The sequence below is a fragment of the Molossus molossus genome, unplaced genomic scaffold (genome assembly GCF_014108415.1).
Source record: "Molossus molossus isolate mMolMol1 unplaced genomic scaffold, mMolMol1.p scaffold_m16_p_19, whole genome shotgun sequence".
Lineage (NCBI taxonomy): Eukaryota > Metazoa > Chordata > Mammalia > Chiroptera > Molossidae > Molossus > Molossus molossus.
Window position 1 is genome coordinate 433,353 of NW_023425354.1, and position 17,261 is coordinate 450,613.

General features: G+C 51.6%; 1 protein-coding gene across 2 annotated transcripts in view; it reads right to left on the reverse strand.

The window, feature by feature from the left end:
• FOXK2 (forkhead box K2) overlaps positions 1-16,701 on the reverse strand; it is a 38,883-nt gene extending 22,182 nt beyond the window's left edge. Inside the window, exon 1 of one of the 2 annotated variants that reach the window (XM_036268715.1) lies at positions 16,298-16,701. In XM_036268715.1, the coding sequence (XP_036124608.1) occupies positions 16,298-16,701 (404 nt within the window). The remainder of the gene's footprint in view (positions 1-16,297) is intronic. The other variant, XM_036268717.1, reaches the window with a different exon arrangement.
• Between the last annotated feature and the right edge of the window lie 560 nt (positions 16,702-17,261).

A 17,261-nucleotide genomic window follows, 5' to 3' on the forward strand; every position in this document is an offset into this window, starting at 1 on the left:
AAATTTAAAAATAAATAAAATCCAGAAGAAAATACATAAAAATATACTTTAAAAAACAAAAATAACAAAATCCCATCAAGCTCCCAGGTACCTCTGTGGGACACCTCACAGCTGCAGAGTGTCCCCTCACCGCAACTCACCAGTTCCTGACCCTCCTCCGGGCTCGGGCTAAGTGGGAGTCTGACCCAGTCTGTGTGCACAGGACAGTGTCATGGCCACACTCCCTCTGGTGACCCTGATGCAGCTGACACCTGCCCCTCGACCCTGTCTCACCACACTGTGCATGTCTGGACCCCTCTCCCAGGAGAGCACCTGCTCATTTCAAGGGAGCGGTGCGAGCTGACCACCCTCAGCCGCCTGAGGCCTGACACACAGCGCCCAGTGCCCAGATCTCTGTGCCGCCAGCAAAGGTCTGCACTGGGTTCCACACCTGCCCAGACCATGCCCGGGCCCATCTGAACAGCGCTGTGCCCAGGCAGTGAGAGAGAGGAAAGGCGGGAGCACCTGCAGCTGTTCCAGACCCTGAGGGGACCGAAGCCGAAGAGGCACTGTAGCGGGCACGTGCACTTGGCTCACGCTCCATGTCCTCTAGTTGGTGGAAGGAGCACCGAGGCCTGCAGCCTCTCACGGCTACTGCCCTGAACGATCAAGTTCGTCAGTGACTCTCGAGTGACTCCCCAACCCATCGCCTCTTCCGCCGCCTAGGAGTAGGAGCAGCAGGCCCACCCGCAGTCCTGCCGCAGGGACTGGCAGGGACTCGGAGCCCTCCCAGTCTGATGGGCCCAGGCTGGCAGGCGCCCTCGCCCCAGAGGGTCTGCAAAGGGAGGGACAGCTGTGTCAGGGGAGGGCTGCTCTGCGAGGCCAGCGGCCACCTGAAGCTCACAGGGACAAGCAGAGAGTGTGACCAAGTTTAAGATATTTTAGGACAATGACAAACATACTGGAAAAGAAGTCAGAAACCTTAGAGTCCATACTTCTTGTCACTCTGTAGCAATAAACCTGAAGTCACACTGGTCACCTCAGCTTGAACTTCTTACCCTGCAGGATGCTAAAAGGCGCCCTATGGGAAAACTCTGGGAACAGCGTTAGAGTTAACGCGGGCCATGCACTCCAGCCGTGTTGCGCTGAGCACCAACCTTCTAACAGGCCTCAGAGCCTGTCACAGTAAAACACCCGTGGCAGGGCTCAGGCGCTGGCTGGGACGCTGATCTTGAGCGAAGCACGTTCACTGTGGCACACAGAGGGCGGCTGGGGCCCTGACTAGTGCAGTCGCTCGGGCAGTGCTCAGAGGGCCCGCAAACAGGGCTGAGTGCTCCGCTGCCATCTTGGAACCGCACTGGTTTTCTCTGAATCTGTCCTGTGATTTCCAACAGGACAAGGGGCTGGCCCAGGGCATGAAGCTTCAGCTCACACACATCTCACCCCCCATAGCACCCTGTGTCCGGGCCGGGGGCCTGGACAGGGGCCACCTGGAGTGTGCACTTGCCTCTGCCTAAGAAAGCTCAATATTAACTAACAAAAACCCTCTGGCAGGTTAAGAGACCACAGAAGAAATGGAAGCTTTTCCCTGCCCCAGAATCTGCCTTTTCCTTTTGCACTGGGCCCGAGTCATGGAGCTAGCTAGCGTGTCCTCAGCACACAGGTAGGGAGCAGTGCGCTCACACAGGCGGACGTGTTGCTCCCACAGACCAGCCTCCAGTCCATACATCCCTGACGCACTACGGAGCTGGTGCTGGGTTTTCCAGCAACACCTGTGACCAGCAGCTTTGCAAGCATTGCCCAGGCTTCTGAGCTTTTCTTTGGTTTGGAAAACAATTTTGTTTGTTGCCCCCACTTCCCATTTGCTGCCCTGAAATCTCATTAACCAGCGTGCTGGAAAGAGCTGCTCAGAAGGGCACACCCATTCCAGACGCTGATGCCAGGCGGAGAAAGACGGCAGCGCTGGGCACTGGCGCGGTCACTGATGCCCTGTGCTCCCAGCAGACTTTCTACTGCAGTTCCCGTCACTCAGGGCCTGTTCCAGACTAACACAGATTTCCCCTGACTGTGAGAAACATTCCTCTGGCCTCTCACCTGATCACAACCCACCACATGCATGGCTCCTGATGCTGATGGGTGGTACTCTGGCTGGCTCACCAGGGAGCAGCAGACAACGCTGAGCACACAGCAGGTGCGCAATGGAAACAACTGCCCTTCTGAGGTGGGACATCTGCACGGAACCAAAGCCACTCTCCAAGACACAGGCACCCTGCCCAGACTTCCCTGAGAGAAGCCGTCCCCACAGGCAGTGCCTGGGCCCGTCCTTCCTCCCTCCTTTCCTCCCTTCCACTAATGCCGAAGAGCAGCAGCCTCCAAATACATGTATTTTTTAAATCCTCATCTGGAGACATTTTCCACTGACTTTTTATTTAAGGAAGAGAGAGACGTTGATGTGACACCAGGGCTGGGGATCAAACCCTCAATCCTTCGGTGCCTGGCCTGACGCTCTAATCATTGCACCACAACAGCCAGGGACCAAATATTTTTATCGTACACTTCTAAATGAAAGATTAAACAGGAGTCAATATATGAATAACACACCATTAAGAAATAAAAAAGAGGCAGAAAAGGAAAAGTATTGGGAATATATAAACCTCACAAATGACTGCTGTTCAAGATATATAAAGAACTTTTAAAATTCAAAAAGAACACAAACAACCCATGAGAAACAGCCCCAGACCATCACAGAAAACACAGGAATGAAGAACAAGCACATAAAAAACACTCGCGCTGACAATGATCAGGGAAATGCAAACTGCCTGTCCACAGAGCAGCCGGCATGAGAAGACTGACAAGCCACGTGTGACAAGGACACCGCGCGGCTCGGAACCTCTCGCAAAGCTGGCACTGGAAAAGCCTCCCAGCACCTCAGCACAGCCACCCTCTCAGTTTAAGCATCTGGCTATTAGACATGAGTGTGCCTGTCCACACACCCCTTGTGCACAGGTGTTCACAGCTGCACAATTCATCACATCCAAATTGGAAACTGCCCAGGTGCCCAGTAACAGGCGAACAGATCCACCACAGTGGTACATCCATACAGGAGAACTTTTCTCAATGAGAAGAATAATCAGACGAATAGTTTCTCCCTAAACTTGAAAAGATCACCTCGATCTCTTTCTGGGGTGTACCCACCCACTTTGGAGACTAATGTACTAGAGAAAACATGATGTTTGTTTTGTTTTACCTATCAACACAAGGAAAATAATGCCTAGAATTCTGTGGTTTTATTGAAATATTTTGAGATATAACACAGTATAAGTTTAAGGTGTACAACTTTAAGATCTAGTATATGTATGTACTGCAAAATGATTGCTACAAGGTTGACATTCACCACCTCACACAGTTACAGATTTTAAGATCTACTCTCTTGGCCACTTTCAAAGGTAGAAGTGTTGTTTAACGACAGTCGCTGCGCTGTATGTTAGCTCCTCAGAACTTACTCATCTATGAATGAAGTATGTACCCTTTGATCCCCTTCACCCATTTCTCCTACCCTAGGGCTGTGTTTTTTATTTTTATTTATTTTAAATAGTTTGATTTTTAGAAAGAGGAAGGGAGAGGGAGAGAAACATTGATGTTTCAATGGGCTGCCTCCCACACCCCCCTCACCAGATATTGAACCCGAAACCTGAGTATGTGCCCTGACCAGGAATCAAACCAGCAATCTCTTGGTGCATGGGATGAAGCCCAGCCACACCGGCCAGGGCAGGACTGTGATTTTTTAATCATTGGAAAGGCTGCTAATTACAAAGTAGCAAGAGAGATCACGTATTAAATCCCCCATTAAAGGCAAGCTGTCACCTATGTCTGACATTGGGGTAAGCGTTTCATTCTTAGGGCTCTTATAAAACTATTAACTTCCACTTTGTGGGTAGGAAAATCACAGTGTAAACCAGAGAAAATATGGAGGTCTGCCCCGGGACGTGAAGGGGCTCAAAGGTGAACACCTGCCGGGGCTGCAGGAGAACCTTCCTCAGACCCCGTGCTGAATAGCCAATGAGCACAGGAACAGATCCTCACATCCTCGGTCACCAGGGAAACAGGTTAAAACCGAAGTGTGCCCCATATCATGAAAAAGAGAAAATGCCGATGCCGATGCAGCTTCGAACCACCTGACCTGGACCTTCCAGAGCCTCTGGGGGCTGCACCCGTGGAAGCTGACGTGCGCACACCCTGGGGCCCAGCAGAAAGCGCATGTGCTCACCACACATGACCAAGGAACCTCAAGACAGCATTCAGCTGAAAATGTCTTCCAACTCGAAAACACTATGAAACACTCAGAGCAGCATCACCCAGTATACTAGCCCAAAATAAAACTACCTAAATGGCCCTGGCTAGTTTGGCTCAGGGGGTAGAGCATCAACCCTTGAACCAAAGGATTGAGGGTTCGATTCCCGGTCAAAGGCACGTACCTTGGTTGCAATTTGTCCCCAGCCCTGGGTGGAGTTGTTCAGGAGGCAGCCAATCGAATCGTCTCTCTCATATCAATGTTTCTCCCTCTCTCTCTCCCTCCTCCTTCCACTCTATCTAAAAATCAATGGAAAAACATCCTCGGGTGAGGATTAACACAACAACAACTACCTAAATGTCCATCGACAGCAGAACACCAGATTGTGGGACATTCACATTATTGGCTTCAGTTCTTACAGCAATGAGAACACGTGGTCCATAGCCAAGTGCAAAAATAGGGGCTAATCTCCCAGACACTATTCCATGAAGTCCATTCTGTTGGATTCCATGTCTGGTTTAGGACTCGGGACAGTGGTTCTGTGGTTGGGAGGTGCTGACAGGCAATGTCTCTTGACTGGGGACAGATTACACCATGGGTTCTCGCGAAGCTTTAAATTTAGGATCTGGGCACTGATCTGTGTGTAGATTATACTACAAACAAAAAGACAAACAACTGTGGAGAGTGACAAGACTGGAGATCAACTAAGAAACCACTCTGGAAGCCCATGTGAGAAACCACTGTCAGGAGCAATGAAGGAAGAAGGGAGAGTGACAGACGTGAGAAACGGCCATGTGGATGGAACAGGGCAGATCAGAAGTCTAAAGTCAGAGAAGCAGAATGGACGAGGAGAGGGTGAGCCCAAGGTCCTGAAGCAGCAGCAACTCCCCGCAGGAAGGGAGCTGAAGCAGACAGAACACCAGGACGGCAGACGTGGAGCTGGAAGCTTCGAAGCTTCTGAGGCCAGCCACCTGTCGGCATCCAACTCTTCCCGTCCTGCCACATGACTTGCCTTCAGGGAGCCTCTGTGCCTCAAGCAGGTGCACAATCCCTTGTTCACAATGTCCAAAGAGCAAACAGCTCCAAACAGCCGACCTGGAATCGGCTGGCAGCCAATTCTGACCTGAAGAGCTAATTATAGCTTTAATTATCCCACTAAGAATATTCATGTTTCACAACAGAAACCCTGACATGTTGGAGGACAGGGTGAAGGGAATGCGCACACTGCGCTACTTTTCTAAAACCCGAGACACTGCTGGCTCCCACGAGAATAACACACATGGAGCTGTGTCCGCGGTGATAACACCTTCTTCTGAAACACCTCTTGAAGGTCCTGCCTGAGGTTCTTCTTGAGGTGAGGGGAGGTGGGGTTCACTCTTCAGAAACATGTCCATGGTGGCTGGCTTGGTTTGCTTCATTTTTTCCAATATAGATGTGCTTTTTAGAAGTTAATGCACCATGAATATTTCTATTAATGAACACTTTTCAGTATAAGAGGTCCATGTTTTCAAACTTTTTATTTGTTTTCTTTATTAATTTTAGAGAGAGAGGAAGGGAGAGGGAGAGAGAGATAGAAACATCAATGAGAGAGAACATGGATTGGCCACCTCCTGCATGCCCCCTACTGGAGATGGAGCCCACAACCTGGGCATATGCCCTGACTGGGAATTGAACCGGCGACCTCCTGGTGCAGGGGTCGACGCTCAACCACTGAGCCACACCAGCTGGGCAATGGTTTTCAAACTTTTTAATGAGTTTGTCGCAGTCTGAAAAATGCTTCTGCTCAGCCCTTCACTGTAAATTTTTTTGGGATTCTTTCCTTTGCCCCCAGTCCCCTGTCCCTGGCCTCTTCTTCCTCTTCATTGGTCAGTTCCTCAGGAACCAGCTCAAGGAGCTCCTCAATGTCATCCTCACACACACCCAGTGACTGAAGTTGTTCGCCATCTCAACCAGTCTTGGTGATTTTGCCACCTCCTCATACTTGGCAAATCCTGGATGAACCTCTTGAGTATCTTCTTCCAGGAGCCTCCCTGCATTCCTTGGGGACACCACCTCATGGACACTGGAGTCCTTCCACATCACCATGTCTCCTCAGCTGTGACAACAGCCTATGAAAAGGCCCTTCTCAGGGAGCAGGCCTTAAAAGCTGCTATGACTCCTTGATCCATTTGATCAAAGAGGTCATGTTAGAGGAACTCTACTTTGATTTGAGATAAAGGTCACCAATGAAAGGAGGGTGCCAGGAGCATCATCAACATCCAGCAGAATCCTGAAAGGTGTGGTGCTCTCAATTAGTACTTTCATTCTGCAGGCATCGCAATTCAGGAGTGTGTCTGGGAGGAGGAGCGGGGTCCCCCATGATGTCCAGTGCTCCTGCAGGACACTGGCAGTGTGCCTACCAATGTGCTCGAAGGCCCTGGGCAGTCTCTGTGCCCGATCAGAAAAGGTTTCAAGGTGTAGCCTGCAACAGTCCCAAGAAAGACAGCCAGCCTGTCCTTAAAAGCCTTGAAACCTGCAATGACTTTGCCTCCTTATGGACGAAGTCCTTTCAGGCATATGTTTCCAGAACAGGTTTTATCCATATTGGACATTTTCTCTGGCAGGTAACTCTCCTCCAGAGTCAGCTGATCTTGAGTCCCCCAAAACCCTTCAGCTGCCTTCACACCAGAACTGCAGACCCACCACTCACTTTCACACTATGGAACGATTAACGGTTCTTGAACCATTTAAACCAGCCAGAGCTAGCAGTAAGTCAGCATCATGGTTGGGTCCAGCCTCTTCTTTCAACCTCACGAACAAGCTTTTTGCACTGGCCATGGTCGTCATGGAGCTTAGCAGAACAGTGTTTGTGCCTGGTCTTCGATCCAGGTCATTAGCAGTCTCTCCACGTCTGACAGAGGCCCTTCCGAACCTGTCATCCTTGCTGCTTCAGTGAGGCAGGTCCTTGAATGGCGCCCATCACTTTGTTCAAGACCGTAGCTGTGGGGGAAGGGACACAGGTGGCGAGCAGCACCCTTCACTGACTTTCTCCCTTTGATCACTTCCAGGGCTGTCACTCAGCGGCCTCTCCCTGAAAACAGGCAGTGGACTCTGCATACTTTGGGGCCACGATGAACAAAACCAAACACGAGCAAAAATGATACACTCGAGAGAAGCAAGGCAGCCACGGATACGGTGCGGTGTGATGTGTCACACTGCTCACTGGGATCTTATGAGTAGAACGAGTACACGTTAAAGTGATGATAAAACGTGGTGCGATAAACACATGAACCAGTGACAGCTGCTCACAATCAGAGTTTTACGTGCAGTGCAGAGCTGTGCCTGCTGCCCTTGTACACGCTGGGCAGAGCAGGTTTGCTGACGTCAGCACCGTCAGACATGAAGTGATGGGCTGACTGTGAAGTCATGACGGCTACCACATCACTAGGCAACAGCTTCCCATTGCAGCCTTATGGGACCAGTCACACAGGCTACATGTGGTCTGTTGTGGACTGAGACGTTACGCAGTGCTTGACGATATTAGTGACAAACACCACGAGGAAACATGGCGGCCGTCTCTCACTAATGTCACACATCATCAGTCTGTGTTCCAGGGAAACCAGGACCACAAACCCTGGAACACCCACCAGAGCAATGCAATGTCCTTTCCCCCATTAACCATAAATGTTCCCAGAGGGACATCATCAGCCTAACTGAAGCCAGTAGACACTCTTGAGAGCACGCATTCCGAGGCACCCTGGGCCCGCGTCTCTCTCCCCAGAGCTGCGAGGGGGAGGCTCCCCAGTGGACACTCCCGAGAGCACGCATTCCGAGGCACCCCGGGCCCACGTCTGTCTTCCCAGAGCTGCGAGGGGAGGCTCCCCAGTGGCCTCTTCCCTGGTGTGGGAAGGTACCTGCCCCTGGACTGATACCGGTGAATGCTCTGGTCACTCCAGGTTTTAAGTAGGGACTACCCATCAGGTGACCAACTCTGATCAGCTGTGAGCCTACTGTGCTCCAAGGGGTCTCCACCACCCCACTACTGACACTTGGGGCTGGATCACACTGTTGGGGGGGGCTGGGGGGCTGTCCTGTGACTGTGAGACGTGCAGTAACATTTCTGGCCCAGCCCACTAGATGCCAGTAGCTGCCCCTCACCACCCCAATACTGCCAACCTGTCTCCAGATATTACGAAATGTCACAGGGAAGGAGAGGGTGTCCCTGTGAGAACCACTGTTCTTCATAAGTCCTCACTTATGTCATCGATAGGTTCTGCAACTTTAAGCAAAACAATGTATAAGGAAACCAACCAATCTTATCGTAGGCTAATTGATATAAACAAGAATTAAGTTCCTATGGCATCTCATCAATGTTGTAACGAACTAATGTTATTCCAGGAACTGCTGTGCTGACACCTTTCACTGGATAAGACACAGAAATGATAAGCCAAAACAAGAGCCAAAAGTCTAAAATCCCTGTGGGACTCTCTGTGGTGCTCCTTCCCTGTTCCCGCCACAGGGGCTGAGATCTGAGACCAAACCCACACTTGAGACTGACTCAGAAAGGCTGTGACCTGGGACGACAGCAGTAACACCCCATCACACTGTTTCAAATCACAGGAATGGCGGTGTGTGTCTGAACCACGCCCTGGTGTACTGGGGCTCATTAGCAAATTCAAAAACCCTCATTAAGAACTGGGACCAGCCCTGGCTTGGTGTTGGCCTGCGGTCCAGAGACCCGGGTTCAGTTCCCACTAAGGGCACGTATCTTGGTTGCAGTTTGTCCCCAGCCTTGATTGGGTCATGTGGGTGGCAACCACTCGACGTGTCCCTTTCACATCGATGTTTCTCTCTGTCTCTCTCCCTCCCACTCTATCTGAACAAAATATTGAAAAATGTCCTTGGGTGAGGATAAAAAAAGAACTGGGACCAGAAGTGTGGGCGCTGAATTATTATACTATCAAGATACTGTAAACTGCTCCAAAACACAAACACAAAAAAAACAGAGCTACGCAAAATTGTTAAACAGATAAGATTCCTATCCACAATGATAAATGCTCTCATTAAAAGCTTCCTTATTTTAGAAACTTTTATTCATCTTCAAGAACACCTCTCTTCTCAGCAGGGCAACCACGCTGCGCTCACAATGGGATCCGCTGCTGCTACAGAAGCCTTACTTTTGGCACATGTCCGCCAGTCACACAGGCGGCTGAGCTGAGCCTCTGCAGCTGTGGCTCTAGATGGGACCCGCTTCTTTGGGGACCGCAAACGGGGAGCCGCATCCGACAAGAATACCATGGCTAGATGATCCGCACATGAGAATATTCACAGTACATTCGTGTCCTAAGCCAGCAGTGAATGGGCACACTTATTTTGGGCATGCACCAAGAAATGATGGCTCTGTGCCACTTCTAGGGGGTACAAACACATACAGGACCAGGTCCCCCCTGGGAGGAGCAGCAAGGGAGAGAGCAAGGGGAGGAGATGAGTTACAGCCTCTTGGAGAAGGGTGCCCCTGCTCCTCTCCCGCTGGGAGGCCTGCAGGGAGCTGTCGCAGGTCCTCCCTGCCCTCCAGAAAGAAACCTTGGCCCAAGTTTCAAAAGTATACATGGTTCTTACATGTCAATAAAAAAGCAATTTAAGAAAAAAAAAACAGCATTCTGCCAATGGCAAATTTCTACAACAGAGAGCATCAGTGAATCAGTGTCCTTCCTGTCAGACCCTCTGCTGACTGAGCCCAGGGCAGAGCGCTTTTCCTTTTCTGCGGACAGGGACTACCTGTGCTGAGGCCCGCCGGCTGGAACGGAGCCTTGGGGAGGGTGGGGCAGCCCCAGACGGACTCCTCCAGGCCTGGCTACTGGGCGATGTCAACCACATCCCATGGCCAGTTGTGATTCTTACGTCCTGGTGGGGAGGGTCAACTTCTCCCAGCGGAAGGAACCTCCAACTCCGCGCACTCCTCCAAGAGGCCCCGACCAGCTGACTGTGCACACCTGTGCCTGTGGAGCTCTGCTCAAGCTGAGGGGTGCCGCTGGGGCCATCTCCACCCTCCCTCACAAGTCCGGCACATCAGCTCCTCACGGGCCTCTCCTCACCTCAGCAGGACACAATGGCCAAACACGCGGCCCTGACGTCTAGCAGGGGCACAGGCCAGTGTTAACTGTGTCCCAGGATGACAGCCAGTTATTACCCCCATGTTACCAACGAGGGGACTGAAACTCAGGCAGGTTAAGTGGCAGAGGGGCATGCAGCTCAGTCTGTCCAGCTCCAGGGCCACCCTTACCATCTCCTGATACAGGAAGCAGGCACATAAATGACCCTGCGGGTGACTGACAAGTCCCACCACACAGGCTTGTTTCTCAAAATGTGTTAGAAATTCAAAGTATTTCAAATCTAAACTGTCTTAAACTACTCATTAAGTAACATTAAAATGAACAAACTGAGTTTTACCCCTGGAAGAACTACACAGCACTCAGTGAAGAAGAAATGGGCTGGTTGTTGGATTATTTTTAACATAGTAAAGTAACGATTATGCTAAAATAGTTGCACTGTGTCCCCCAATGTCTTCAAATCAGTGATAAAAATGTATCTCCATTCGCCAAATGAATGCATACTGTAGTTCTTAAAGAAAAACACAGGCCCTGGGGCCCTAGCCAGTTTGGCTCAGCTGTTGGAGCATCAGCACATGAACCAAAGAGTCTCGGGTTCGATTCCAGTCGAGGGCATGTACCTTGGTAGCAGTTTGATCCCCGGCCCTGGTTGGGGTCGTGCAGGAGGCAACCAATCTATGTGTTTCTTTCACATCAATGTTTTTCTCTCTCTTTCTCCCTCCCTCCCATTCTATCTGAAAATCAACAGAAAAATATCCTCGGGTGAGGATGGAAAAGGAAAAGGAAAACGCATGGTGCACCAAGGATCTTGGCTTCGATTCTGCTCAAGGGCATGTACCTGGATCTCTCTCACATTGATGTCTCTCTCTCTCCCTCTCACTGTTCCTTCCACCCTCTAAAAATCAATGGACAAATATCCTTGGGTGAAGATTAACAACAACAACAAAAACACACAGTGGTCATCAAAAGCAATTAATTTGTACACTGAGCACTCTGCACAGTGCAAAGCCCCTCTGCCTCTCTGCTAGGTGCACCTGCCACAACGTGTCGCCCACTACGGGGTCCTGGAGACCTGCCATCCTGGACCCTGGCTCAGAGCTCTGCTTACAAACTGGTCAGAGTCTCAGGTCATGAAATGAAGGCGTTTCAGTCAACCCTATAGTCCTGGAACAAGAGAACACACCATTGATGCAGAGAACACGCTGATGCTGCCAAAAGGGAGAGAGAGGGTGGAGAGATACGTAAAAACATTTTTTTAAGTGAATGAAAACAGAGAAAGGAAACACCAGGCCTCACTAGTGGCTCCGCTCGGACTTTCCAACAAGACCCCCATTTCATCTCCTATCCTGGGACTGTCCTCCTCCACACATCTGTGTCTGTTCCCGGTCTGCCTAGGCTGGGCTGCATCCTCAGTGGTTCCCTCCTCTACCACAAGCTGCTGATCCCCATGATCTCCACTCTCCTCACCCTGAACTCCACCCCACCCCACAAATACTTCTTACCCCCACCCCATCCTCGCTCTCCAGCCTCCCAGGGAGCCTCCTATCTCATCCTCCAACCCACTCTGACCAATGTGCCGCCGCAGGATGCTGTCCTGTTCTCCAGGCCAGCTCCTCTCCCGACACACTCCACCTCATCACCCTCCTCTTCTGGTACTGCTGTTCTCTGGGAGCCTCAGTCCTGCCCCATCCCATTTCTGAACAAGACTAGCCACTGTGAGTTCCTGAGTTCTCCTCTGGGAGGCTCCACGTGGAAAGCTCCAGAAGCCACTGTCTGCTGGCCTCTCTCCAGTCCCCTCCTTAGAGGATGCCATCTCTAACCCAGTGAGAAAATCTTCAAATGTGACATTACCAAACTCAACCTGCAGGTTAAAACATGCCACGTAAGAAAGGTGGTGTTGCTGTATCACTGACAGTTAATTCAGCGTAGGAACAGGGCCACTTGTCTAAATAAACACATAGCAGTTTTGCATGTTAAAAAGTTTTGGGCAATAATAAATTCAATTTATTCTATTTATGTTTGGCTATTAGATATTGTAGGATCTTACTGATCAAAAATATTGTCAAATTCAGTTAACATTTCAAAATATAAATAACTGTTAAAGAGTAGCTTATTTTTATTTATAAATTATACTTTGTTTGCTACCATGGCAACAAGAGTAACAACACACCCAGACATTCCTGCCCAACCAATCTTGCTAAACACTTTACTGCTCACTCAGGCCCTAGACCAGGTCCTTAGACAAAGGAGGAGCCTGTCCTCAAAAAGAACATTCTTCCTTCCGTCACGGCGGAGAAAACAATCTCACACCCAGGCCCAGGCAAACATCATGCTCCACAGCTCACCCAAGGTCTCCTCCAGCCTAAATCCACCTTCTCCAGCAGCAGACTGCCAGCCAGCCCAGCCATGCCCACAAGGCCATCTCAACCTGCCCACTTCCAGAAGCCCTGCACAGGTGGCCCAGAGTTCTCCCACTGAACCCACAGCAGAGACCCCCCAACTCCCAAAAAATCCTGCGCCTCACTCCTGGAGAGAAAAAAGATGCATTTCTGTAGACACAGCCCTGCATACTTGGCCCAAAGTCAAGGATTTGTAGAAATCACTTGCTTTCTGGACAATAAGAGGCCCTGGCACTCTGGCACCCACCACATTCCCCCTGCACACACATGCTGGTCCATGCTGGTCCTGGGGCTCACCAACCACTGAGGAAAAGGTGCTTGTATTCACATCTTATTCAAACCATTTAAAATACTCCTGACAGTCCGGCTGGTGTGGCTCAGTGGTTGAGCGTTGTCCCAGGCACCAAGAGGTCACCAGTTCAATTCCTGGTCAGGGCACATGCCCAGGTTGTAGGCCCGATCCAAAGCGGGGAGGGGGGGGGGGACAGGTAGGAGGCAGCCAATTGATGTTCTTTCTCATCGATGTTTCTCTCTCTCGCTCTTCCTCTCACTTCCTCTCTCTCTAAAACCAATAAAGGAAAAAAAAATTAAAATACTCCTGACAGCCCTACCCGGTTTGGCTCACCAGTTAGAACGTCGGCCTGCAGACTGAAGGGTCTCGGGTTCAATTCCAGTCAAGGGCATGTACCTGGGTTGCAAGTCTGAATCCTGGCCCCAGTCAGGGTCTGCAGGAGACAACCGATTGATGTGTCTCTCTCACATCGATGCTTCTCTCTCTCTCCCTCCCTCCCTTCCACTCTGTCTAAAATAAATAAATAAATAAATAAATGGAAAAATATCCTCGGGTGAGAATTAACAAAAATAAAAATAAATAAATAATAACAATAAAAGTAAAATAAAATACTCATGATAGCCAACTATAGGATTATATCCTCATCTTTCTCTATCCCTGAGATTAACACATTTAGTATTTTAATAAAATGATGACCCATACTTGAAGCCTAAACTCATGTACTCTTCCAAATATTCTGCATGTAAATTTTTATTATTATTCTTTCTTTCTGTATTGATTTTATAGACAGGAAGGGAGAGAGCGATAGAAACATTGATGAGAGAGAACATCAATTGGCCACCTCCTGCATATCCCCCACCAGGGATCAGGCCCACAACTCGGGCATGTGCCCTGACCAGTAATCCAACAGGCGACCTCTTGATGCATGGGTCGATGCTCAACCACTGAGCCACACCAGACAGGCTGCATGTAAAATTTTAATACTAACTACAAAATGTAAATTCATCTTAAAGTTGGAACTGGAATAAACTCCTTGTCATTCAAATAACAAACCAACCATGGATTGTCCTACTTTTTAACTCCACAGTGACCGTCAATTCATTAGACAAATCTGAAAACAAGCAATAAGAATATTTCAACCTCTGCGTTTACACGCGTTATTACACGCGTTTTTAAACTTACACATTTTGATTTTTTAACTTCCAAAGACCTTGTAACATAAAATGAGTTTAGCCCTGGCTGGTTTGGCTCAGCAGTTACAGTGTCGGCCAGAGGACTGAAGAGTCAAGGGTTTGATTCTCGGTCAAGGGCATGTACCTGGGTTGCAGGTTCGATCCTTGGCCCCAGTCGAGATTGTGCGAGAGGCAACCAATCGATGTGTCTCTCTCTCACACTGATGTCTCTCTCTCTCTGCCCCCCCCCCCCATCTTTAAAAAAGGAAAAAAATCAATGGAAAAATATCCTCAGGTAAGGATTAAAAATAAACTGAGTTTAACTTCAAGAAAAAGAAATTTAAAAGTTTGTCTATATTTAGCTAGTACCAATTGTCTTTACATAGTTTATTCCATTAACCTGTATTGTTACCACCCTACACTAAAAACTTAAAAATGATGCCTTACGAAAAGGTAAGTGCTGTGAAGTCCTACCAATTATCCACTTATTTTACACTGCAAATGCCAAAATCCCTTGAAAAAAGGCCACTCCCCCTGCCAGAATGAGCAGAGGTGCCTAGACCCTTAAGAAGCCCCGGCCTCTCCCCTGCCCAGCAGCTGAAGGGAAAGGCCCAGGTCCAGCCCCACCGCACTCCTCTCTGCAAGGCGCACTCTACCCCTAAAGTCCGGATTCTGCTGTCACCAAAAAGCCAAGTTATTTATTTATTTTAAAGAGGAGGTGGTGGGGTGTCACAGTTTGTGTCCTTCTTATGTATTTTTCCTTTTTTTTTTTGGTATGTGCCCCTAGCGGGAACCGAACCAGGGACTCTCTGGTCCTCAGGCCACAGCTCCAACCGCGGAGCCAAACCAGCCAGGACCCAAGTTATTTCTATGTCAACACAAATGGTTTAGGCTGAATAGTAACAAGAATTTTCTTTGAAAATCTCAAAATCCTAAGAGTAAAGATACAGTATACTTTGTGGTGACATTGAGTTATTTGCAAACAACCTGTCATACTAAAAGACCCCTGCTGTTGATTTTATGCAATCTGGAGTATAAAGACACACAAACAGCGTTTGGGATTGAAATGCTCCCCTCAAAGCTCAGGGAACTGGCTGGTGCAGCTTTCCACAGGGTCTGAGCATCGGCAGGCGGGCGCACACACAGACAACACAAATCAAGGAGCTGAGAACAGCCAACAGCTCTTCTCTGCGTCTTCAACAACTAAAATCAGTTAAAAATTCCAGTCTGTGGACAAGGGCTCTCCTTGCAACGATTAAAAAAGGAGCACCTGAGGAATAATTAACGTTTCCTAGAGAGTCCCTCGTTTTCCAAGCAGAGCAAATGATAACTTCATAAAACCACAGGACCACGCTGAGCTGTTTGGCAGCAGGACGGACAGGTCCCATGGGGCTCACTTCATTAACAGCAAGGCCTTACAATAATTACCAAATAATCACCCAACTCGTAAAACGTCATGTTAAAAGTATCCACTTCTCCCAAAATGTGAAGGCCCTGGGCCAAGACGTGAAAACCCATCACGCTTGGAGAGTTTTCCACGTTTGGTTTAGTCTGCAAAGACCGGGCTGGAGAAGAGGACCTTGCAAGAACGCAGGCCTGAGAACCTGCAGGAGGAGGAGGTGACAGACAGCCTGAGCTCGGGTAAGAAAGTACAGTGTTTACCGTGGGGCAGTTCCGCCAACAGCGGCGAACGCTTCTGTTCAGAACTACCTACAGGCTGGCCACGGAAACCAGTGCAAACCCGACACCCGGGGGACAACACCACCGCCACCCCACCACCCCGGGCCCACGTGCACAGGAGCTGAGCGTGCAGCTCGGGGAGGGAGCTGGCAGGGGCTGCAGCCTGCGTCCGGCCGTGGACTCAGTGGACGAGGCCGGGACACTGGGGTCGGAGAGTGGGATCGGCCGGGGTGACGGGTGGGGGGCGGGTCGGAAGTCGGCGGCCGCGGGCCCGGTCCAGGTCCCGGGTGATGGGTCGGGGGTCGGGCCCGGATCTGGGCCCTCCCTGTGGGCACGACCAGGCCGGGAGGCGCGCGTCGGGATCGGGGTCCCCGCCGCGCCCGGCCCCCACTCACACGCGCGGCAGCTGCAGCGGCGGCGCCCCGCGCCTCTGGAACACGCCGTCCACGAACACGCCGTTCTTGCCGAGGCAGCGCAGGTAGAAGTCGCCGCCGGCGTCGGGCCCGGGCTGCGCCGCGGGCTCGGGGGCCGCCCCGCCATGGCCGCCGCCCGGGGGCGTGAAGATCTCCAGGTGGCGCCGCGAGATGAAGCTCGAGTGGCCCATGCTCACGTCCACCGAGCCCTGCGACGAGTTGCGGCCGATGGTCACCGAGCGCTTCTTCATCAGGTACTCGAACTCGCGGCCCTCGAGGCGCGCCACGGCCCACCCGCCCGGCGGGGACCCGCCGCCCGCGCCGCCGCCGGCCCCGCCGCCCGCGGGAGGCCCGCCCGCGCCCGGGAGCGCCGCGGCCGCCGCCATGGGCCTGCGCGGGCCGGCGCCTTCCGCCGCCGCCGCCACGGAGCTGAGGCCCAGCGAGGCCGCCGGCCGGCGAGCGACGAGCGGCGGCGAGGGGCGGGACACGCGCGGCGCGCTCGTGCGGCGCCGGGCCGCTGACGGACGGCTGCGCCCGCCTATGGCGGCGACGCACGGCAGTGGGGCTACCGGCGGCCAGCTAATGGCGAGGCACGTCGCCCGGCGCCGCACGTCCGGCCGCGACGCCCGACGCAGGCGCGGCCCCGGCGGCCCGGAAAACCCGGGGCGGAGCGCCGTGGCCCCGGAGCCGCGGAGCCGCGCGCGGCCTGGCGGGGGCGGGGGCCGGGCCGGGGGCCCGGGCCGGGTCAAGGTCGGCGCGGGCGGCGGGGCCCAGACACCTGCCCTGCGGCCGCGGCTCCGCCGTCGGGTCGGACGCTCCCGCAGACGCCCGCGGGTTGCCGGGCACTCGGCCTCCGCTGTCACCCGCAGAGCCTCGAACCGCGGGACCGGCCTCGTTAACCAGTAGCTACGGTCTGAGACCCCCGGCACCGCCAGTTTGCACCGGG